The sequence below is a fragment of the Molossus molossus genome, unplaced genomic scaffold, assembly GCF_014108415.1.
Source record: "Molossus molossus isolate mMolMol1 unplaced genomic scaffold, mMolMol1.p scaffold_m16_p_18, whole genome shotgun sequence".
Classification (NCBI taxonomy): Eukaryota; Metazoa; Chordata; class Mammalia; order Chiroptera; family Molossidae; genus Molossus; species Molossus molossus.
In genome coordinates, this window is record NW_023425353.1 from 36,543,473 (window position 1) to 36,566,445 (window position 22,973).

Here is a 22,973-nt window from a genome sequence, read left to right on the forward strand (position 1 = left end):
ATGCCCAGACGGTAGCAGATGTGAAGTAGCCATGGCGGGAGGCAGCCTGGGGTCTCAAGAGAAACAAACCAAGCCTGTTGCTTCCTTCATCCCCCCTCAGTTCTGGCGGCAGCTTCAGGTCCCTTCCTAGCATTTCTTCCTGAGAAACTGTCATTCATCTGCTGTGTGACCTTGGCCACCTTGCTCCACCTCTCTGGCCTGGGCTCTAACTCTCTAACGTATTTGACCAGGGACCTTGGGCGAATTCAGGTCCCACACATGCTGGGCACCTATTACACTCTAGCTGTTCCCTATACATCTGTCTGCCCATCTGCTAGAAAATTAATAAAACAGAGAAAAGTTATTCTGGTAAGCTCTTTAAAGATGCTCCAAGTTAGGGTTCGATGACACCCCCTGGTTTTAACTCATGTCCTCAGAAAGCACTAAAGCATGTGGGCACAGACCTCCAGGCTCAGAAAGGGCCCTCCAGCCCCAGGGGTTACTAAATGGACCCAAAGCCACTGCACTCAAGTTTTACCCCAGAGAAGCCAAGTAATCAAAACCCAGAGGCAGGATATTTGCTCCAGACCTGCAACGTGGGAACACATCTCCAGTGCGGGGAGGAGAGCGGAATCCACTTCCAGGGTGTGCAGACTACTCCCCAGTGCTGGGCATGGCTTCCGTGTTAACTGCATTGAGTTCCCACAACTTCAGGAGGCCGGCGCAGGGTTGGCATGTACTGCCCTTTGGGCTGCTCACAGCACAACTGAGACAAACCATCCCACAGCCCGGCCGGTGTGGCTCAGTGGTTGAGCGTCGACCCATGCACCAAGAGGTTGCTGGTTCGATTCCTGGTCAGGGTACATGCCCAGGCTGTGGGCCCAATCCCCAGTGGGGGGCGTGCAGAAGGCTGCCAATTGATGTTCTCTCTCATCGATGTTTCTATCTCTCTCTCTCTCAATATATTAAAAACAATATATATATCATCACACGTCTTATGACCGGCTATTATCCCCTCGTGTGCCGAGGACCCTGCCAGGTGCAGTGACTTACCCCAGGTCCCATGTTCAGAAAGTAGCAGAGCTGGGATGAGAAGGCCTCTTCTGACTCCTAACCCAGTGACCCACTTTGTCTCCCAGCAATGAGAGCAGGGCATTCACCCAAGGTCACACAGCAGAGTGAAAAACCCTGGCGGCCTACTGGAATATTTTGTGCTCTTCCTGGCTGATTTGGACATCACCACTCTTCTCTTCTACTTTGTCATTTAACATGACACGAAACACACCTTATGAGTATCAGTGTTGATTGTAGATGAACAGATTGAGGAGCCAGCTCGATCAAGGAAAGGCTGGTGGTGTCCCTTGTTCACGGAGACCTGGTGTTCCTGCTGTGAACCCCCTCTGTTGCACCCTGAAGGGCCGTGGTGCCTGAGACTGTGTTACAACAACATCCTAAGAGGTGAGCTGCAGCTACATCTTGTGGATTCCGGGATGTCTCGTTCAAAGCCAAGCGACGGGTTCAAGCCGCTAAGCTGTTTGCGGAGGCTGCAAAGGCACTATTATTCTCTACAGAGTGGCGGTGCTCGTGGCCAGGTTACCTTTGGCTTTCTCTGACCCCCAGATGTGCACAAGGAAGGCCCGGGGCCCGGAGAGGGGCAGGTGGAGGAGGGGATGTAACCTCACTGATACCGTGTCTCCAAAGACCTGAAGAGGAATGATTCTCTTTTGGAGAAATTGCAAACATGTTTTGAAGGATCCGTCTTATCAAATAATAAAGTGCTCATCCTACCAGCTCATCATGCTCATAAACCTCAGTTTATGGTTCAAGTAGATTAAAACTGCAGATGGGTGTTAGGTGGCATCGGTACGAAAGGAAGACTTAAAAGCAATTTTAAAATAAAAAGAATGCAGAATGTATTAGCAACTTAATGCTCTGGCTAATAAAATAAGTTTATTTATATATACATGGAAGCTGAATTCTGTTGATAAGGAAAAATAAGTCATACATCCACATATGTATATATAGCATATGCATCTTTGATTACATATGTTATATATAAGTTCTACTTTACAAACAGGATTCTTTCCCTATGTGCACACGCACATCGACAGAGTCAAGGTGAGAGCTGACAGCGTCGTGAGGAGGAGGTTCAGACAGCAGCGCACTAGGCGGGAACCTCGGAGCCACTGGTCACCTGCTTCTTCTGGGTTGGAGAGTCTTCAGAGACAACCACCAAACTCATGTTAAGTACATCGATACAACATTGAGAACACAGTTTTGAAGGCCATCATTTTTTTAAAGGGAAATGTAGGAAGAAAGAAAATAGTCATGGTAAAAAGACTACAGCAACAACACAAACATGTGAGTCAACATTCTACTCCCAGTCGGACTGTAAGAACATCTATATTCAAAATATATACTATCAAACTATTTTTCTTTTAGATAAAAGAAGTGTCAAAGCAATGCTCTTCTGTCCCAGCCACTGTCTACCAGGGAAAACAGGGGGAAGCAGCCGTCTCTGCCCCCCCCGCCCCGGGGGTGGGGGCGGCCCGCGATGGAGGAGCCGTGCAGGGGGGACCGGGGATGCGAGCCGGTGGCCTGTCCATCTGCTGACCCCCGAGTGGGTCTGCAACGCGGAGGGGGGATGCCATTACTCTGCTCCTACGCGACCACTTTGGCCGTCGAGGCTTCTCACACAACCCGACGGCCTTCTGAGAGGGCAAAGCGGAAGCTGAGCCCCATGAACACACGGTCCTTGAAGGGCAGCCTTCTCCAGCCCGAGGCGGGGTCCGCGCCGACACCCTCTCCAGAGGAAGGCACAGTGCTGGGCGCAGAGGTGGGTGCTCAGAGGAGCCTTCATTCGCCAGGAAAGGCAGTCAGGTGAGCAGAGCAGAAGGTCCCCATTGGGCCACGTTAGGGGTATGGCCTCGGGATGCCTGAAAACTTCATGGGTTCCAGGGGCTGCTGCTCCTGCCGTCTGCTCAGATGGCACCGCCCTCGACAGTCAGTGGTGCCAGTGTGAGGCTCCAGGGCACCCCCACGGGGTGATGGCGTGTCCCCTTCCCGGCGTGACTGCTGTCCTCTGCCCCCGGTGGCCCTTCACTGGGTGCACAGCAGCAGGCGGCAGGGTCACAGGAGTCAAGGGGACCTGAGCTGTGAGAGTCACTCAAGGGCCATGCGCGTGACATCCCCCATCTGCCGAGGCTGCTGGGACCCCCAAGTGCTCAAGGACAGTTATTAAGAGAAGCAATCAGTGCAACTGCTTTGCTTAGAAATACTTTTATTTTATAAAGCCACGGATCTTCTGTAAAGTTTTTTTAAACCACACTTATAAAAAAGATGTTGACAATTTTTAGGGGGAAAAAAAAGCTGAAAATGTTTCTCGTTAAGTCGGGGTTACACAAAGATTATATTTATAATATATATTTGTATGTTTATAACTTAGAGACAAAGGGGAGGGGGCGGCAAAGCGAGGGCTGCTGCATTAGATCTCTGACACCTGATCGGGTCCCACAAACAGGGTTTCCTGGCAGAAGGGGTTGACGAGGACCATCCCCGTGTCTCTGTAGTCGCCGTTGGCTGGGGAGCGGGGCTCAGAGAGCTGGTCCTGGGGAGACAGAGGGAGGACACAGTGTGAGCTGGGAGGGTTCACAAGGTGGTCATTCTTTTTTTTTTTTTGTTTAACCCTCACCCGAGGATATTTTTTCCATTGATTTTTAGAGAGTGGGAGGGAGGAAGTTGAGGGGCCGTGGAGAGAGAAAGAGACACACATCAACTGGAGCATGCACCCCTACTGGGGTCGGGGATCGAACCTGCAAGCCAGGTACGTGCCCCTGACCGGGATCAAACTCGTGACCTTCTGGTAGGTGGTGCTCGAGCCAACACTCTAACCACGGAGCCACACTGGCCAGGGCATGAGGTGGCTGTTCTTAAAGCAATGGGTGCAGAGGGACATGGGATTGCTTGGTAAACACTTCTCATCCTTTTCCCGGCCAGTGCTGAGGTGCAGGTCCCTGTCTGCTCTTCAGGTTTTTATAGCAGCTTCCAAAAAATATTTCCCGTTCCCGAATCACCACCCCCTCAGGTTCCCCGAGGTGGTATTGCTCTCCTTGTCACGTCCACGAGGGCTCACCATGCTTCACACACACACCGCAGGGCTCGCTGCCTTCATAAGCAAACCATGGTCCACGTGGGCCCCAGGCTCCTTCCTGCCTCTCTCGCAGACATCTGGAGACCTGCTGCTTCCCCCCCCCCGACACACCCTGCACCGGCCCACCCCTCCTGTCCTGCCCCAGCTGCCAGAGCCCCCCAGGGCCGGGCCAGAATCCCTGCCCATTTCCTGCAGCACCGGATGCGCGGAGGTGAACGGGTCTGAGTCTCCACTGCACGCAGGTGAGTGAGCACCTCAGCTGTCCCCACAGCCCAGGAGTGGAAGAGCCTGGACACAGGCAGTGCAGTGCTCAGCTGTCTGGGGGCTGTGGACCCCCAAGGCCTGCAAGCTCGTGGGGCCACCGGACGGCTGTCCTCGGACAGCCCAGGTGCTGGTTTAGGGGAGAAGGCGCAGCTTGGGCCAACTCTGAACCGGGGGTCACAGAGCCTGCAGCTGACTTCAGGGTGGGGGCGCGGCCGCAGGCCTGCGGGGACTAGTCTAAGCCAGGCTTGCTTAGGTGTCTTCTCTTTAAGAAGCCACAGTGAATTCTCTGAAGTTTATTTTTACAAAAAAAGTTCTGAGCAGTATGTATTGCTTAATGGAGAACAGAAGAGAAAGGAAGGCCATTTGTTGGTAAAATGTCTTCTCTGAAGACAACTTCCTTTCGGCGTTGGGCATCGGCGGAGCGCCTATCTGAGGCGACCCTGAGCCGCCTGCTGCACCCTGACCCTGAGCGCGTGGGCCGGGGGTCCTGCTCCACAGCCTCTGGCTTGTGGCCCAGCGGCCCTGGTGCTCTGGCCGGAAGGACTGGCTGGCTGGCCCTCTCTCCAGCATGCTCACTGTCCTTCAGCTCGGGTTTTCATCTGTCGACCGCAGAGAACATGGGAAATGTAGAGCTCAGGGGTTTGCAGCCCACACTCTGCCTCGTTACCCACCCCCACTCACTGTAACAGTTGTCAGGACACTTTTACTTCGAAAAACGAGCCCTGACCATGCCAAAGGCCAATGTCTTCATGAAGCCTGTCCGTCTGTCTTTCAGTTAACATTTTTTATCGCGCATCCACAGCATGTTGGACTTTGGGCTGGGTGATGGGTAAAGTGTGAACAGAACTTGTGGTTCATTCACGAGACAGACATTTACCGAGTGCCCGCTGGGCACTGTTCTAGGTGCTGGGCACTGTTCTAGGTGCTGGGGATAGAGCAGTGAGGAGGACAACCAGGTTCCTGCCCTCAGGACAGACAGACAGACAGACAGCAACCAGACAACAGAGAGAGTGCCGCCCTGGCAGGTGCTGAGATGTGCTCTGGAGGAAAATAAAGCAGGGAAGGGAACTGAGAACCGCGGGGTGGAGGCTTGGCTTCTAATCTGCACAGAGCAGTCAGGGAAGGCCTCCCTGAGGAGGTGACTTTGGAACAGAGACCTGAAGGAGGTGAGGGCTGGAGGCAGCCAGGAGCAGAGCATTTCAGAGGCACAAGGGCAAAGCTCCGAGGTGGGCTGAGCTCCTGTGTTGGGGAGGAGCGGACAGGTCGGTGTGGCCCAGTACAGGAGCAGTGGGAAGTCTGGCGGGAGGAGCTCAAGGAGGTGGGCAGAGGCCAGCCTGAGGCGCCTGGTAGGAGGAATCTGGATTCTGCTCTCAGTGTGAAGAGGAGCCAGCTGAGGGCTGGAGCCACGGCTCAGGAGGCCCTGCCTTGGAAAGATCATCTGGCGACTGTGTGGAGGACAGACTGCAGGAAGCAAGGTGGTGGCGGGGACCCTAATTTTGGAAGTGCTGCAGTGATCCATGGCGGGAGGGTGGTGGCAGCTGGGACGAGGGGAGCTGAGGGGTGCTGGGTGGGGAGAGGCCACGGATGTGCTGAGACTGGGCGCGGGGCGCGGGGCGTGCGGGGGGAGAGGGTGCCAGCGCCGTGCCCTCAGTGGGGGACGCCGGAGCTTTCGGTGGGCGGGAAGAGTTCCGTCTTGGGCACATTGGCTTTGAGACGCCCGCTGGACATGTGCGTAGTGGCTGGGTATGAGGCTGGAGTCCGGGGGGGTGCCAAGGTCAGAGAGCCGGGTAGCCCACAGGGCGGAGATGGCACTTAAGTCGTGGGGTGAAGCAGGGAGAGAAGAGCAGCAGTGGGAGGTGACGAGAGGTCGGGAAAGGACAGGGAACCCATGGTGGGGATCGGGAAGGAGCCCAGGGAGGTGGCGGAGAACCAGCCCAGGGTGGGCCCCAGAGGCCGATGAAGAAACTTTCTGAGATGATGGTGCTGAAGCTGCTGGTCGGTCCACCAAGAGGAGCGCTCAGAACGGCCCCTGGGCTTAGCAATGCGGGGCAACCGGCTACTGTCGTGGGGATGAGAGATTAACTAATCCCAGACCAGTAGCTCCCTAATTACAACTCTGATCAGGGCCATGATGGACAAGCATAAGAGCCCGCCCAGCCTGGCGGGTGCGGGAAGGACCCCAGCAGGCTTGGCTAGCCGGGGCCTGGCTGATGGGCGGGAGAGCGAAGGGGCCGGGGAGGGGCAGATGTTCCTAAAACCGGGTCACACGAAACTCAGAACTTTCAACGACCCTCTGCTGCCAAGGACCAAAGTCCACTCAACCCCCTTCAAGGCTGTGCCTCGCCCACATACCAGTCCCGCTGCCCCCGGCCCCTGCCCACCGTCCTGTGACGGTGGGAACAGCAGACTCTGAGCCAGAGCCCGGGGTTCAAAGCCCAGTCTCTCACCAGCCAGCCAGGCGACCGGGGAAACACTTCCTCCCGCCACATCCCACACACACTCCCACCTCCCTCGGCTGCTTCCTGGGCTGGAACACCTGCTGGAACCCGCGTGCCTTCCTGGCACCACGGTGGAGACTCCCCTTGGTTTCCACAGCCCTCTGTGCCTGCTCGTCTATCTCCCCTAGTTTGCTTTGTTTCTGAGTGATGCTTGGGGTTCATACCCCAACCACCTCTCGGAATCTGGCCCGAGAGCAAGCTCTCATCTTCACAGTCCCCAGAGTGCCTGCCACAAAATGGGTCCTCAGGGAACATGCTGACCTCTTCCTAAGAGCCCACGGTCCCAAGAACAGTGAATCCCAAACTCTAACACATGCACAAGGCCTGGGGATTCTTGCTAAACTGCAGATGGCGAGCGCTGCGGCTCCCGGGTGCGGCCGCCGGTCCCTGGACCGCGCTGCCAGGAGCCAGGCGTCGGGGTGCGAGCAGATGCCCCACAGCCGAGTCTCCCGGCAGAGGGCAGCACCTGCAGGGCCCCCTTGGTTGGGGCGTTACCTCGGAGGTTTCCAGGGACTGGACCTCCCTCGGTAGCTCCACAGCGTGCTTGTTGAAGTAGTCCATGGTGATGGCGTTGTTCCAGTAGCTCAGGTTGTTCTCCGGGTTGGCCGTCTTCTTCCTCCTCCTCAGGCAGCACACTGTCAGCAGGACAGCTGCGGAGAGAGTCCGAGTGAGAGAGGGGAGGGCGACAGGCATGGAGCCGGTTCCCGCGCGGCAGGCGCGTGTCTCCAGGAGCAGCTGGGATGGCCGTATGTTCAGCCACTTACCCCGTTAATCCGCCTGTTCGTCCGTTTAACAAATACCTATACATGCTGAGTGCCTTGTGCCAAGCGATGGCGTAGGAGACAGGCAAGGGTGACCTGCTTTCATAAGCTGCCCTCCTAGGGTGTGAACGGAGGGGTGCAGAGGGGGTCAGACAATATATACATAATGAACAAAATTAACATGTAAGGTAAATTCAGATAGGGACAGCTGTTCAGAGAAGAAAATAGGGTGAAGACAGAGAGACAACAGAGGTACGTTGGGGGAGACAGTGCTTTAGAGTCACTGAGGACCTTAGAGCTCTAATAGAATGGGGGAGGAGCTAGCCCCGTGCAGAACGGGGCAGTGTGTTCCAGGTAGAGAAAGCAGCACGTGCAAAGGGCCTGTGGGGGGACGAGCTTGGTGTGTGTGAGAAGAGTGGCGAGCTGGAGTGGAGTGAGCGTGGGGGAGTGAGGCAGGAGATGAGGCCCGAGCGGTGTTGAGAGGCTGTGTCCACGGGGCGAGGGGCAAGAGGCCTGGATGTAGTTCCAGTCAGCCGTGGACGCTGCCGTGCCTCTCCTGGGGTCTGCTCCCAGGCAAGGCCACGCCACTCGTGGGGTGAGAGCTCGGCGGCGGAGGGTGGCGCGTGTGCTCTGAGCAGCTCTGCCGAACTGCTGAGCCAGAGGGTGGCAGAAAGGGGGCAGAGCCCACGAGCCCTTGATTCCCACAGGCAGACTTGATGGCAGAGGCTCGCGGAGCAGAACCGCTGGGCAGAGGTCTTGGACCCGATCAAACAGCTGCGATGGCACCGTCATCAATGTTACCATCATTAAAAAACGCCACGAACAGTGACACCGTGTTCATGTGCCAGGCAGGGTTCCAAGCACTATTTTATAAATATCAATTCATTCAATCCTCGACTTAGCTCCATGGGGTCAATACTACTGGGGTCCCCATGTTACATACAGGAAAACAGACGCCGAGAGGTGAAGTGACTTGCCCAAGAGCAAACCCCGACATCTGGACTCCAAAGTCTGCTGTCAGCTGTCTGTGAGTCTGCCTCACAGACTGAGGCGCACAGATGGGCCTGGTCAGGCTCTACGTAGCTTGACCTGTGTGTGACCTGTCTGATCGATCTGAGACTCGTGGGGCCCGGGGAAGAAGGAATACGCGTGGATGTTGCTGATGAACCAGGTGGGGACAGAGTGACGGGGGCCGCCAGGGAAGGCTCCCGCGGTGGGAGAGCCCACAGAGTGAAATAGGTAAGGCAAGACAAGGGTGACGGGACCCCTCTTGGGGAGATGCCAGTGAATGAAGACTGGGCATCTCCTGCCCAGGCTCGCCATCACCAGGTCCTGTAAGGTGGCAGAAACTCCAGGCCAGGTGTGGGCAGGGCTGCACCCAACATCCTGGAGGTGCCGCCTACCTGGGCTGGAGCCAGAGGGCCAGAGCTGAGCTGTCCACAGAGGCTGGCACCACGGTGGCAGTGGCCACAAGGGGGCAGCAAAGGGCCACCTCAGTCCAGCACCAGGGGGGCCTGCATGTGCCAGGGGGTGGGGTGGCTGCGGAAGCTGGCAGAGCCCGAGCCGCCAGGGCCACACCGAGCTCGGTGGGAGAATTCTCCCGGACGGAGGGATTCTGTAGCTCCTCCCAGCTGGCCCCTCACCTGAGCCCTCCGGACAAGGTCCAGAGATCTGGCAAGCTTCCATTTCATCCAATATGCTGTGACCAAAAGACTTCTGACTTGCTTACCATTCCTCTGGGTTCCCTTAGGAAGTTTTAAAAATATTAAGGAAACTTCTGAGTGTTTGAGCTATACGGAATTTTAGACTGGCTGGTATAGACTTTTTCAAATTTTGGGGGTCTCCTCCTCTCCCTTCCGAAGAGCCTTTTCTTCAGCTGGTTGAAAGGGATGGGGTGGGGCAGCTGCAGAGCTCAGCCTGAAAATCTGCTAATTTGGGCACTTGCCTACTCCCAGATGAGAAGACCGCGGTCCAGAGCACCTGGCTGCCTTGTCGAGGTCCCCAGGTCCCGCTCCTGGAGCTGGGATGCGACACAGCTCGGGGGGGATCAAGCTGGTGGAGCAGCAGCTGTAAAAAGGGGCTGAGGCCACAGTGAAGCCACGCTGGGCACCTGGCCAGCCACGGGTCCCTGGTCCCTCCCCCCACCCCAGTGCTGTGCTCCCGCGGGAAGGGCTGGCACTGTTGTGGGACAGCCCGAGGGCTGGAACAGAGAGGAGTGTTCCTAGCTCTTCCTCCTTCACATGTCATTTGGGCTCCATCCTGACGCCTCTCAGAGCTCCCCAGCGCCTCTGCAGGGCCATCCCAGCGGCACGCTAGAGCCAGCCTGTCCACACTCTGCAGGGCCATCCCACTGGCACGCTAGAGCCAGCCTGTCCACACTCTGCAGGGCCATCCCACCGGCACGCTAGAGCCAGCCTGTCCACACTCTGCAGGGCCATCCCACCGGCACGCTAGAGCCAGCCTGTCCACACTCTGCAGGGCCAACCCAGCGGCACGCTAGAGCCAGCCTGTCCACACTCTGCAGGGCCATCCCAGCGGCACGCTAGAGCCAGCCTGTCCACACTCTGCAGGGCCATCCCACTGGCACGCTAGAGCCAGCCTGTCCACACTCTGCAGGGCCATCCCACCGGCACGCTAGAGCCAGCCTGTCCACACTCTGCAGGGCCATCCCACCGGCACGCTAGAGCCAGCCTGTCCACACTCTGCAGGGCCATCCCACCGGCACGCGAGAGCCAGCCTGTCCACAGAAAGAGCATTGGCTTGGAGTCCAAGAAGCCGGGTTCAAGTCAGGCTCTGCCACGTGTTATGGTAGGTAAGTCACTTCCTCAAGCTGATTACTATGGACTTCACAGGTTTGTAAGAAAAGTCAGAGACCATGAATGAAAAATGCCTTCACAGTGCCTGAGACACAGTCAGTGTTTAATTAACGGGCTTCCTCTCTAGTGACCCATGCGGGTCTAAGGTTGGGAAATGTTAGAACAGGGAGGGCTGACCTGTTTCAGGGTCGCCCCTGCATTTTGTACAAGAGAAATCTGAGGCCCTCGAAGGAAGATGGGCCGAGAGTGCCGCACCGAGGGGCGAGCCAGGCTGTGGGCACTCATTTCCCTCCTTGGAGGCTGAGGGAGGAGGTCCAGGGGAGGCCTAGGGTATGGAAGGAGGCCGGGCAGGACATGAGGCCGTGGACCTGGGGGACCAGGGACTTAGTGACTCCCCATCCTGGTCTGGGTGAATATACCCGAAGAAGCCCAAGGAGGTCCCCAGCAGGGGGCGCTGGCTGGGAAGCACAGAGAAGAGCTGAAGGAGCCTGGGCATAATCCTGGTCCATACAGGTGACACACCTGGACAGCCCTGCCTTGTTCTAGGCTGCTGTCCCTCCCCTCCTTCAACTGGCTCCTAAGCCCCAGGGAGACAAACCTAGTTCACACCTTCTCGTCCCAATCTCTTCTAGTCTCTGCCCTGGATGTGGTCTCTGAATTCTGCACTGACACCCCAGAGACAGCCACCATGCATGGGGAGGAAGCCGAGTGCCGGGGCAAGGCGCACCTGGCCCTCACACCGGCCAGCGGGAGGTGTGGCTGCTCCCGGCTCGGGCAGGCTCAGCCCGGACTGGCGATGAGAAGCATGTGCAGCCGGCCTCGGTTCTTGCTCTCACCTTCCATCAAGCCCCACGTCCCCCCAGGGAGGCTGGCTAAAGACATTCTCAAGGATGAATGTGGCATGCACTGGACAGGCCAGGGAGCCTGACAGAGACATAAAATGACCCGGTGAGAACCCAGAGGCGGACAGCGGTGAGGGAGGACCCACCTGGCGCCAGGCCAGGGCCTCAGCAGGGGGTGCTGGGCGCTGTGTGTCCTGATGGTGGCAGCAGAGACCAGCTCAGGAGCCACATGGCTCCCCAGCCCCAGCCAGATGAGGCCTGGATCCAGTCAGTTCCAGCCTCGGCCGTCTGAAAGCCTGTGCGACTGTCTCTGGCATGGCTCAGGGCACAGAGCATTCCCTGGTCCTGGGACACACCCGTCAACCGCTGGGCGGGGCTCGCATCTGGAGGGGCAGGGGCACCGATGACATCCCTGTGTGGACAGGCCTGAGGTGTGCTCCCACCTGCCCAGCAGTGCCTGCCACCTGAAGTCTGGCTTCTGGAGGGTGGAGAGGAGCAGGCCAGGGCCGGTCTAGAAAGCCAGACGTGAGAACGTCTCTGCTTGTACCCTGCTGCCACCCCGGCGGCCCGCACTGCCTGGAACAATGGCAGAGGAGGAGGCTGTTCGTGGAAGGGCAGCCGGAGCTTCAGGAAGGTCTGAGACAGGGGGTCCCCTTGAACCTGGAAGAGCTCTGCTCACCTGATGACTAGAGTGGGCGGAGCTATGAGAACGGCCCGGGTGCTCAGTCATCTGTGCTTTGAAACAGCCCGGTGTTCTGCAGCCGGACACGCATTCTACCTTACTGTTCCTCGCCTCCGGCCTTCGCAGGTGAGCGATGACCCCACGGAAGCTGGGGCCTTGACTGAGTCAGGGAGAAGTACGTGGAGGCAGCCAGGGCTGAGGCAGGAGCCTTGGTGAGTGAGGGCTCAGGGGAGTGGAGAAACCCAGGACAGACGCCAAAGGAGGTGGAGTCTGGGGCTCCCAGGGGCCACAAGAGTCCTCTCTAAACAGAGGTGTGTCCATGCCCAGCACCTGAGGGCTGTCAGTGCGGGAGATTCTCCAGGTGCAGGTCCAGGCCTTGCTCGTCTCAGCCGATGTTACTCTGCACGGCTCAGGCAGCTCATGGGTTCTCCGGCTTTGCAGTAGGAGCTGATTTGATCTCAAACTCATACTCAGCAAAAGGGCTGGAGAAGCCTTTTTAGAATCGCAAAGCTCAGGTGTGGCCTGGAGGGGCAGAGGAAGCCAGGTGGGGAGAGGGCTCCGGGAGCGGGGGCCACACCACACGTCTGATTCCAGTGCCTGGCACACAGTGGGCACTCAGACTCTGCCACCCGATCTGGGTGGGCTCATGTGTGACTGGGGTCCTGGGCACTCACTTCACCTGGTCACCTTCTCTTCCCCTGTGATGTGTGTTCCCTGTTTCTACCTTTTTATTCCTCTGGAGAGTCTATTTGAAGGCCGGGTGGTTAATAATGATGGGAACCCGCTTTGTGAACTGGAGCCTCCAGAAACACGTGAAGCATGGAAAACTAGGAAGCTGTCTCTAACGTGGTTACTCCTCTAATAGGACCATTATTAATTATTTACTGGCTAATAGCACAATATTTTCTCATTATCATTCTTCTGTTTTAGAAGTGGGCAATCACAGTTTTAAGAATACATGTGTGTTTCCATGAGAGACAATAAAGCTGCCTAATGAAATGGGAACATATATTTCCCTGAACAGGTCCCTGAGCAGTGGACACGGAAGGTCCGCGTGGCTCCTCACCACGGAGGAGACGGGGAGCTGGGAGCACCGGCTCCTGGAGAGCAGCAGTCGGGATGAGCAGCTCTCGCTGGAGCACAGTGCCGCGCAGAAGCCCTGTTCGCGTTAAAGGCACACACCCCCTGCCCTGAGGTCCAAACAGCCTGGCCCCACAGCCTCCCCGGGGGGAAGTTCCTGGGGCTTCTCCTCTGGAGATCCCAGTGAGTCCATGGTGGGACGGGTCAGTCAGCACCAACGGAGCTGATGCCAGTGCGCTGCCTGAACAAAGGACCCGCATGCGCTCCTCTGCATGCTGGGGTGCGGGCTGCTGTCCTCTCCCTTCTGGGGAGCAGGTCAACCTGGAGGCCAGCTGGAGGGGCAGGCGGTGGGGCATCCTCTCCCTTCTGGGGAGCAGGTCAACCTGGAGGCCAGCTGGAGGGGCAGGCGGTGGGGCATCCTCTCCCTTTTGGGGAGCAGGGACAACCTGGAGGCCAGCTGGAGGGGCAGGCGGTGGGGCATCCTCTCCCTTCTGGGGAGCAGGGACAACCTGGAGGCCAGCTGGAGGGGCAGGCGGTGGGGCCGGGCCGCGCAGCCCCGTGAAGACTTGCAGGCACAGGGCCAGCCCCTCGGAGAAGGGAGACTCACCTGAGAGAGCCGCTTCAGACAGCTCAGGGTTGGCAGGCTGTCTGGTTCTGTGTAGTTTCAGAGGGCAGGGCTTAGGACCACAGAGTGAAAATTGTAAGAGGCAAATGTCAGGCCCCCAAGAGAGTTGGGTGACAAGCTAGGGGAGAGTGGGCCGTCCAGAGAATGAGGAGCACAGGGGCTTCTCACCCCAGGAGGGTAGGAGGGAGGATGGGACTGTGTGGGGGTGGGTGAGGCTATGAGGGGAACTTAAGGATCTAGGACCAGGTACCTGGGGAAGGCATAAAGGAAGCCCCAGGTCCTGAGCGGTTCCACCAGGTTCTGGATGGAGACATCAGGGAGAACACCTCACCAGAGGAGTGACAGGCAGCAGCAAGGAGGTGCTGGCCGCCTGGAAGGCCCTTCTCCACCAAGGCCAGTGGAGGCAAAGACAATGACGAGGTCCACCCTGCACCCAGCTCACGCCACCCACGAGCACATGAAACTGGGGGAGAGGCAGGTCAATTCACTGGTAACTCTGAAGCTTCAATTTAGCTACAAGAACAATGTGTTTGCCAAGGCTAACAACTTCCTCCAAGACTAAAGCTCATCTCCTATCCTGGGGAGAGAGAGGGAGGAGAGGAGACAGGAAGGAAGGCGGGAGTGATGGAGGAGAGGAAGGGGAGGGCTCTGCTGTAAATCTTCCAGGGTCCACCTAGGTGCCTGGCTGCCGGCTCACCACAGGCGGTGGCCACCCTGAGGGCAGGGTGGCGTCACGACCAGTGCACTGGCTAGAGGACCCCAGGCCTGCCTCTCACTGACTGCGGTCCTGGGGGAGCCACGTCGCCTCTGGGGCTTGGTGTTCCTCCCTGCAGTGCAGGGTAAACTGGATCACCTGCGGGTTCTCCCGGCTCCCGCATTCACGGCCAGTGTGCGTCGGAGCCGGGGCTGGCACAGCTGAGGAGCAGGGCAGGGGTAACCCGTGGTCCTGCCCTGCCACCTTGCTTCCTGGGATTCTGAAAAGCTTTGGAGCTCGTTTGGTGGGGACTGTCCCACTCTGGGGCGAAGGGATTCTGGGACAGGCAACTTGCTGTGATGGGGTGGGGGCGGGGCGCGACACTCACAGCAGGAGGAGATGGGCACGCTGATGGCCAGGATCACCCAGGCAATGTCCATCTTGCTCAGGCAGATGGTGGCTCTGTGCTGGGGCTTGTCCCCTTCGGCCACATGGGAGATGTTCCCTGCTGTCCCAGGCTTCCAGGTCCCTGCGGGGACCAGGCGGTTGAGGAAGTTCCCTGTGGCCGTGGACACCACGGTGGAGAGAGGACTGGGCACCCTGTCAGTCACGGTGGGGGTGGCCGCAGCCTCCTCCTCGGCCCGGGAGACAGTGCTTTCTAAGACCCCGGTGTGGGGAGCTGGGGCCCGCGGGGCCGAGGATGCTGTTGAGGATGTTCCCTGAGGAGTGCCCTCGGAAGGGGCTGAGACACTGGCATCGAAGGCAGCCTGGGTGGGCCCCGTGGCGACCGCGAAGACCCCAGAGCTGGCAGACAGAGGTCTGTTGGTTCCAGGGGTGACAGTGAGCCAGGACTCGCTGTGGCTGGAGCTGTCGTGTGGGTCCCCACGGGGGCGCTGAGAAGGCACTGGGGCAGCGTGTGGACTGGCAGGGGCACCCGAGGCCGCAGTGGCGTCGGGCTCCCCTCCTGGGCTGGTGAAGGTAGGACCACCCCCCTGGTCCGCTCTGCTAAGGCCTGGCTTGTCTTCTGTGCGCACCAAGGGGGTGGTGCTCGGTGCCCACGAGGTCCTGCTGGGCGCCGTGACTGTGGCCACTGTTTGGGTCTGTGGCGAGGAGGAGTAACCCCAGGGCGGGTTCCTGGGGGTGAAGGTGGAGGGCTCAGGCTCCACGGACCCGGTGGAGTTGCCTCTGAAGAACGGAAAGGTTTTCGCCAGGGGCTGCTTCTGGCCCAGGTGTGTGGAGCTCGGGCTTCTGGCCCGCTGGCCCTCCCTTCTTCCCGAGTGGCCGCCGACGGCAGGCGGGACAGGGCGCGATGAACTCCCAGCCCCCCTTCGGGCAGAGCCCGGCGGTCTGGGGGGCCTGCGTGTGCCCGCCCGGGGGGGCGCTGTGCTGGGGCGGCTGCTGGCTGCGGTTGGCTGTGTCAGCAGGACGGTGGGCCCAGCCTCCTCCAGGGCACGGCCCTCTGAGGGGGAGGATGTGGTTGCCGGGGCAGCAGGAAGGGGCCCTGGGGTCAGGGGTCCCTCAGCATGGCGGGTGGTTGCTGTCGCCATTATGGTGGAGACGGTGTTTGCAGGAGGGTGTCCATCTGGATAGGGCGTCGTTGTGGCCATCGGGGCGTCAGCCTGTGAGGAGGATTCGTCAGGATGGGGGCTCAGGGTCACCGTGGAGGTGGGGGCCGCCGCCACGGACGAGGGTCTGGTAGAGCGGAACGGTGCTGTCACCATGGTGCCTGACGGCAGGACCTGAAGAGATTCCCTGGGAGTTGGTTCCTGGGCAGCGAAGACCAGCGCTTCGGTCAGGGCCGAGATCAGGAGCGAGCCTGGAGGGGAGGCAGAGAGAAGAGGTGAGACATGGGGGGCAGCGCGGAGTCCCGGGCCTTCCTACCCGTGAACCTCCCTGAGGCCACACTGCGGCCCTGGCCCTCAGACACGAACAGGAGTTGGCAGGTCTGCTAGGGAGGTGCCACCGAGCACTGCAGGGAGGAAAACCCAGCCCCAGGGAACAGAGCCCGCCAGACTGGCCAGGCCCGTCCTTTCCCCAGCGCCTCTGCAATGCCCAGCCCTCTGCCCTCTGCCCTCTGCCCTCTGCGGCTGGGAGTGGTCAAGGCCCGTTCTGTGGGTGCCACCCTGAGTCACTTGAAGGCTTAGGTGGGCAGAGCTGACCGGCTCCCATGACTTTCCTCAATCTTCCATTTGTGAACTCGACAAAGGCACAAACCACAGGCCTCTGTTACTGTAGCCCCTGCAACAAACAGAGAAGGCGGGCCTGCCCTCTCCCGGACCCTGGAGGGCAGAGATGAACAGGGCAGTCTCTGTCCCTGAGTGAGCGTGGAACAGCCCTGCAGCCTGGCAGAGATGGCTCAGTGCCACTAGAGGATGACAGGCAGAGGGGACGGGTCCGAGGAGGGTGCCCGCTCTGGTGCCTGAACAGCACTGAGCACAGGCCTGGAGGGGGCGCAGGAGGCCGCTGCTCGGTGGGTGGTCCGTGCCAACAGCTTTCCCTGTGTCGCCCACGCAGCTCAGCTCTGCGGGAAATCGCTGTCACGCCCACACAGTTTGAACGGAAGGAGCCCTTTGAGCATCAAAAGAAAGTCATGGGTTTTGCCCAATGGTCAGTGTGGGTGCTGTTAGTTCATTGAGAAAATGCACAAGTAGAAATATATGTGGATTTTATTAATCACAACAGTACGTGCCTATAATACCTCCTATAAATGTGAGCCATAGGATCTATTCAGATTACAGATGGACAACTGGCCACCCCTGTACAACATGGCTTGGGAAGAGCTGCTGAGGAAAGGCCCTGTGGCCCGATTCTGACCTGTGGACACCTGCTTGTCCACATGAGCCCCCCTGGTCCCGCCCACGCCCCTCCTTCAGCCCTGCTGGCCCCGGCTCTGTCTGGTGTTCTCAGAGCCTCCCCCAACCACATTCTCGCAGGGCTGATGGGCGAGGCTGGCCCTAGCTTCATTCCTGGGAGTTTGGGGCAGTCAGCAAAGCCGCTGCCAGTGGAAGGCAGGGCCCTGGTGAGCTCGCAGGGAGCAGAGGGGGCAGCTTCTCCTGTGTGCCTCTGACACAAGGCCCCGGATCGCCACTGGGGCCACCTCCGACTCAGGTGTGGGGTGGGGTCTTGGTGTGGACCAGTGTTCCCCTCACCTTGCATTTCTCAATTAGGCAGCTAGGGGAGCCTGAGGGACTGTAGCTCCAACAGGCTGCAGCACCCATGATCTCTAGGGCCAACAGTTTGCCCTAAACAGCATGTTTTTTCTAAACCTTCATTCGTGATCCAGTCCAAACAGCAACTGTGTGCTCTGTGTATTGAAGTCAGGCCTAGAACTGGTTACTGAGCACCTGCTCCAGCCCAGCCCTTCATGCGTAACTTAGTCCTCATAACCACTCAGTGGGGCAGGAAGGCGAGGCTCAGGGAGACGAAGCCCGCAGTATCAGAAGTATATGAAGCCAGGGCTGTGTCCCAAATGCATGCCTCTCCTGGTTCAGCATCACCAGTGATGCCGAAGGGGGATGAGGAGGATGAAGAAACACTGCGCTGCTCTGCTCTGCCCTCTGGTCTCTGCTCAGGGCCAGGCAGCTCTCCCTGCAGCGTAAACCAAGGGACTCTCTAAGAACTGCTATCGAGACCTCTGATGTTTTGAGGGACATTCATTCCCTCACAAGCCTCTGCATGGCTCCCGAATGCCTTGGGTCAGTACAAGTGTTATGAACTGAGTTGTGTACCCCAAAGTCATATGCTGAAGCCCTAACCCCCAGTACCTCAGAGTGGGACTGTTTGCAGATGGCCTTAAAGAGGTGAAGGAAATAAAGTGAAGTCGCGGCGGAGGCCCTGGCCCAATCTGACTGGTCCCTGACCAGAGGAGATGAGGGCAGAGAAACAGCAGGCGGATACCCATGCGGAGAGAAGGCCATGAGAACACGGGCGGGAGGGCAGCCTGGCCAGCCAAGGACAGAGGTCTCATCAGAAGCCAACGCCGCCAGCACTGGGCTCCCAGCTCCAGAACCGTGAGAAAGCACATTTCGTTGTATAAGCCCCAGTCTGCGGGACTCTGTTACCGCAGCCCGAGTGTCTTACACTAGAGACCCAAAAAAGAGAGGTGGAGACGGGCTTGGGCTCAGGTAGTTTATTTTGGGAAGTAATCTGAGGGGATGATCATGGGGTCTGGTCTGAGGGGAATGAAACAGGGATAATCAATCCAAGGGCAAGCGATGAGCTGATTAGAGCAGGCAACTCAAATTCGCTGGGGACCTCTGAGGAGCTGAGGAGACGCCCCTCAAACTGTCTCGGTAGGAGGAGCACTTACCCTGCAGCTCCCACCCTACGGGCCCATGCTGCCCCTCGAGGCTCGTGGCTCTGCAGCTCCTCGCTCCTGCACCACCCATGTGGCCGAGTCCAAGACAGGCCACCCGAGGCTCTCTGGTTACACCTGTGCCCCGCTGGCTGCCACGAAGCGGGCGTGAATGGAGGGCCCAGAGATCCCCGGGGTGGAGCACCAGATGTGTTGGATACAACCAGAGGCTAGTGGCCAAGGACACAGCAGTCCGGCAGCAGAAAGGGCAGAGCAGAGCTTCAGAGAGCCCCCAGCTGACCCCAGTAACTGTCCGGTGGGACCGTCACCCTCGCCTCCAGAAATTTTGCAGCACTCGGGAAGCAGAGGGTTCATGCACCCTGGTCTTTATAATACTCAGGGAAAGATGTTCCCCGGACTTTCCCACCGGGGGCCTTCCAGGGGCTAACCTCCTCCCAGCCGGGGAGTGTGTGCCTAGAACCCTCTTGCTGTCAGACTTACAGGGAAGGAAGTCTGCTTGCCTTTGCATACCCTCCAGTTAGTTTTCTCTCCAGGAGGACTGTTACCTCTCAGCCATTTCTTCTTTGGACTTTAGCGTACACCTTTGGTACAATGAACGGATGCTGCCATCCTGGCTGCAGAGGGTCTACCCTGGAGGAAGACACTGAGCTGTCGCAGTGCGAGGGGCCCTGGAGGTCACTTGATGCAATCCCCTCATTCACAGAGGGTGCCAGGGAGGTGTGAAGTGACTGTCCGAGAACACACAGCTGGTTGGGGACACAGTGTGGATCTTAGCTATTATTTCAAAGCAACTTTTCATTTGCGTCCTAAAAACTGCTACAATGCTGCCCAGACACCTTCAACCTCCACTGTCACCTTCAGTATGGAAATCAGACAGGAGTGTACCTCTCCTCCTGGGCACAGAAGGTTAACAACTGAATGCAAAGGGCGGCTACTGTCACAGGAGCTGTGCAAGGCCTTCAACCCCTCAACAGATGCAAATTTTCACCCTAGGCCCTTTGTGCTGGCCTGCTCACTCTGCTCCCCGCAATCTGGGGCTTCGGGCTGCTTTGCATGTCATTTGCACAGATTTGCATAATGGCCTCTGAGGTTCTAATTCCAAATATATGAGACTAAAACTGAAATGTAGATTGACATGCTTTAAACGTGGAACTGATTTTTAAAGCACGTGGAAATAAGGACAAGTGTGTGTGCGGGGGGGTGGAAACCCACAGACTGACGGGAGCCCAGATGTCCATGAAGGCCTCCTCCTACCTAGATGCCAGTGCACACGTGACCCAGGACCCAGGGGAAGAAAAGGCCCTCCTCCTTCTGTTTATTTGGTCTGCTGCCCACAGTCCACATTGAGCACGGTATTTGCAACTGGCAAAGGCGAGGAGGGAATTGGTGTAGAGAAAAATGGCTGATATGTACCAAGTGCTTCCTACATACCACAGGGCTAAGCCTCTCCTGACAATCCTCATAACAACCTGGTGAGGCAGGTAGTAGTATTAGCTCCCTGTTGCAACTGAGGAAGAGCTCAGAGAGGCACAGGCACCTGCCCCCGTCACACAGCTGGCGAGGGCTCCGCCGCGTGGCTCCAGAGCCCGTCCTCTCAGCCACTTCCTCTCAACGCCGGCCCCGCAGGCTACTCTGTACAGTCAAATGCAATGATCCAAAATCTTCAGGGAACTGATTTTCTGTTACTGGTCTTTTGACTCTTCTTACCTCTTACTTGTGTTCTTCTATCTGCATTTCAGGGCTCTGTATGACTCAGTTACTGTCTTTGAGCAATCCGGTCGATTCGCTTTATTTTGCAGGTAACTGGGGGGACTGGGACAGTCCCGTAAAAGGGCCGGGAATCCCTGCTTTAATTCTCCTCTTCTCCAAGCCTGGTATCTCATGCACACCAATGCTTAATTAATTAATTAATAGTATATGTTTTCTGTTAAAATGGCTCACACACATACAAGACATATTTGTTACATGGGTACTTTTTCCCTTACACACGTAGAGTTTTAGCTTATTTTCCTAGTAATTTAAAATATGTTCTTCTTCTAAGTAGGGCGTCCCTCCCCATTAAAGTAGGTTTCTACTGCCAGTTACATTCTCCATTCCTCTAAACCCCATGACGTAATCGAAGGAGCCTGGGAGTCTGCTGCGCCCGCAGCGTGGCCATCCCCGATGCTCCATGTCTGCAAGTTCTCTGACACTCCCCTCCCCAGGAGGTGGAGTGCGCCCCCTCCTGCTGGAGCTAGGTGGGCCTCTGTGGCCTCCTCGATGTCCAGAATGAGGCGGAGCGACACCACGTTACTTCTGGGGCCAGAGTGGAATGGGCCGCACAGCATCTGCAGGTGTCTCAGCCCCGCGGAGAAGTCCAGCTCCCTCGGGCCACCATGTGGAGAGTGTGGAGAGTGAGAGGAAGGTCTGAGGAGCCCCAGCTGTTCCAGCCCCGGCCAGGCCTCGGATATCCGGGTGAAGAAGCCGAGGAGATGACCCCGGCCCAGCCACCGCTGGATAGCAACTGCTCCATGGACCCCAAGTGAGAGCTGGCCAGCTGAGCCCAGTCAACCCGAACATTTCTTTAAGCCACTGTTTGGGGCTGGCCAGTTTGGCAGCCACAGATAACCAGAACACTGGGAAATTTAGCTTCTGCATGTTATGTTCCAACAACAAAGGGAATGAGTATCCATCTCATACTGAGTTTGACCATCAGGAGTCTGCTTCTGACATGGGCAATAACATACAACCTTGCCAGGAAACGGGCTTGTCTAATTTCAAGATGATTGTCTTTTAATTGGAAGGGACTTTAATTAGGACGCTCTGGTCTCCAACTCTCTCACTCACGGACGAGAAGCCGAAGCCCAGCAAGGGAAACGACGGGCCCGGGCCCATGCAGCCACAGGGTCAGGCTGAGAGGACCCGGCCACCTGCTGCCCCAACCCCGCCACCTGCTGCCCCAACCCCACCGCTGCCCGAGCTTACCGCTCTCTCCTCCCTCGCTTTGCCCCAGGACTCCAGGGCCCATCCTCCAGCCTCAGTGTCCCCTTCCTTCTCAAGCGCCCACGTAACTGCGTTCCTCGGGGCGCAGCTCCGCTCACTCAGAAATACACCCTCACTGGCTCCAGGGTGAGCTGGGCGACTGCTCTTCAGGGGCACCCCTGCCTGCGACCCTGGCTTCACGAGTCTGGGTGCAGACCTTCGCTGCGGCCTCTCTCCGGGCAGCCACATCCAAATGTTCCCGTTCCCCACGTCCTGCTGGGGACATGGCTCTGATCACGGGGCTAAAGGACAGGCTCCGATCGGAGCTTAGAGCTCCCTGAGGCTGTCGCCTGGGGGGTCCAGACATGTCTGGAGATCACTGATTCGGCAGCTGCACCGAGGAGGCCCATGCTGGTGTTTCCCGGGCACCGTCTCTAAAGCACTGCGACAAGAGATCCACGTGAGACGGCCGTGTGCCCCGGACACACCCTGGCCTCCCACCGCCGTGCATGCACCCTGCGCTGCAGCTCTGGGGCGGACAGATCACAGCTCCTTGACCAAAACACGCACATGCAGGGGTGAGCACAGACACACACAGACACACACAGCACTGGTCTTCTCCTGGGAGCAGGAAACAGGCAAAAATGACACATTTGCCGCCCGAGACTTCCTATCACATCATGTTAACACCTGGTTAAGACATTGGTCTGAGGTCGAAACAGCCACCATGTAGCAGTACCAGGATTCAAAACCTGGGTTTCTCTGACCCTGGCTGCTTGAGACCCTAGGGGCTGAGAGATTCTGATCCGAAGGAATGCCCTACCCGAGCAGAGGAGACATGGCTTCACAAAGACGGGCAATGGCATGACAACAGTAACAGCTGCGATGGTCACAGTTAAAAATCAAAACTCCCCTGCCCAGCGGTGTGGCTCAGTGGCTGAGCATCAGTCCACGGACCAAGAGGTCACCAGTTTGATTCCCAGTCAGGGCACATGCCTGGTGGCAGGATCAATCCCCAGTGGGGGATATGCAGGAGGCGGCCGATCAATCTGTCTCTCTCATCAGTGTTCCTATCTCTCTCTTCTTCTCCCTTCCTCTCTAAAAATCAATTATTTACACACACACACACATACATATATAATACATATACACACGTGTGTGTGTATAAATAAACCAAAACCCCCAATGAGAGGTGGGGTGTAGGTCCCCTCCCCTGACTCTGGGTGGGTCTGTGATGATGGCTGGGGACACTGTGGGACTCCAGAGGCCAGTCATAATAGTGATACGCTTCTCCCAGTCCTTGTCC

At 57.8% G+C, this 22,973-nt stretch overlaps 1 protein-coding gene across 2 annotated transcripts in view; it reads right to left on the reverse strand.

Moving 5' to 3' along the window:
* Positions 1-2,951: 2,951 nt before the first annotated feature.
* The window catches only part of TMEM108 (transmembrane protein 108), a 288,400-nt gene continuing 268,378 nt past the window's right edge, over positions 2,952-22,973 (reverse strand). For both annotated transcript variants that reach the window (XM_036266812.1, XM_036266811.1), the window contains exons 4-6: positions 14,780-16,207; positions 7,387-7,541; positions 2,952-3,586 (exon numbers count right to left, since the gene is read on the reverse strand). In XM_036266812.1, the coding sequence (XP_036122705.1) occupies positions 3,464-3,586; positions 7,387-7,541; positions 14,780-16,207 (1,706 nt within the window). In that variant the 3' untranslated portion in view covers positions 2,952-3,463. The remainder of the gene's footprint in view (positions 3,587-7,386; positions 7,542-14,779; positions 16,208-22,973) is intronic.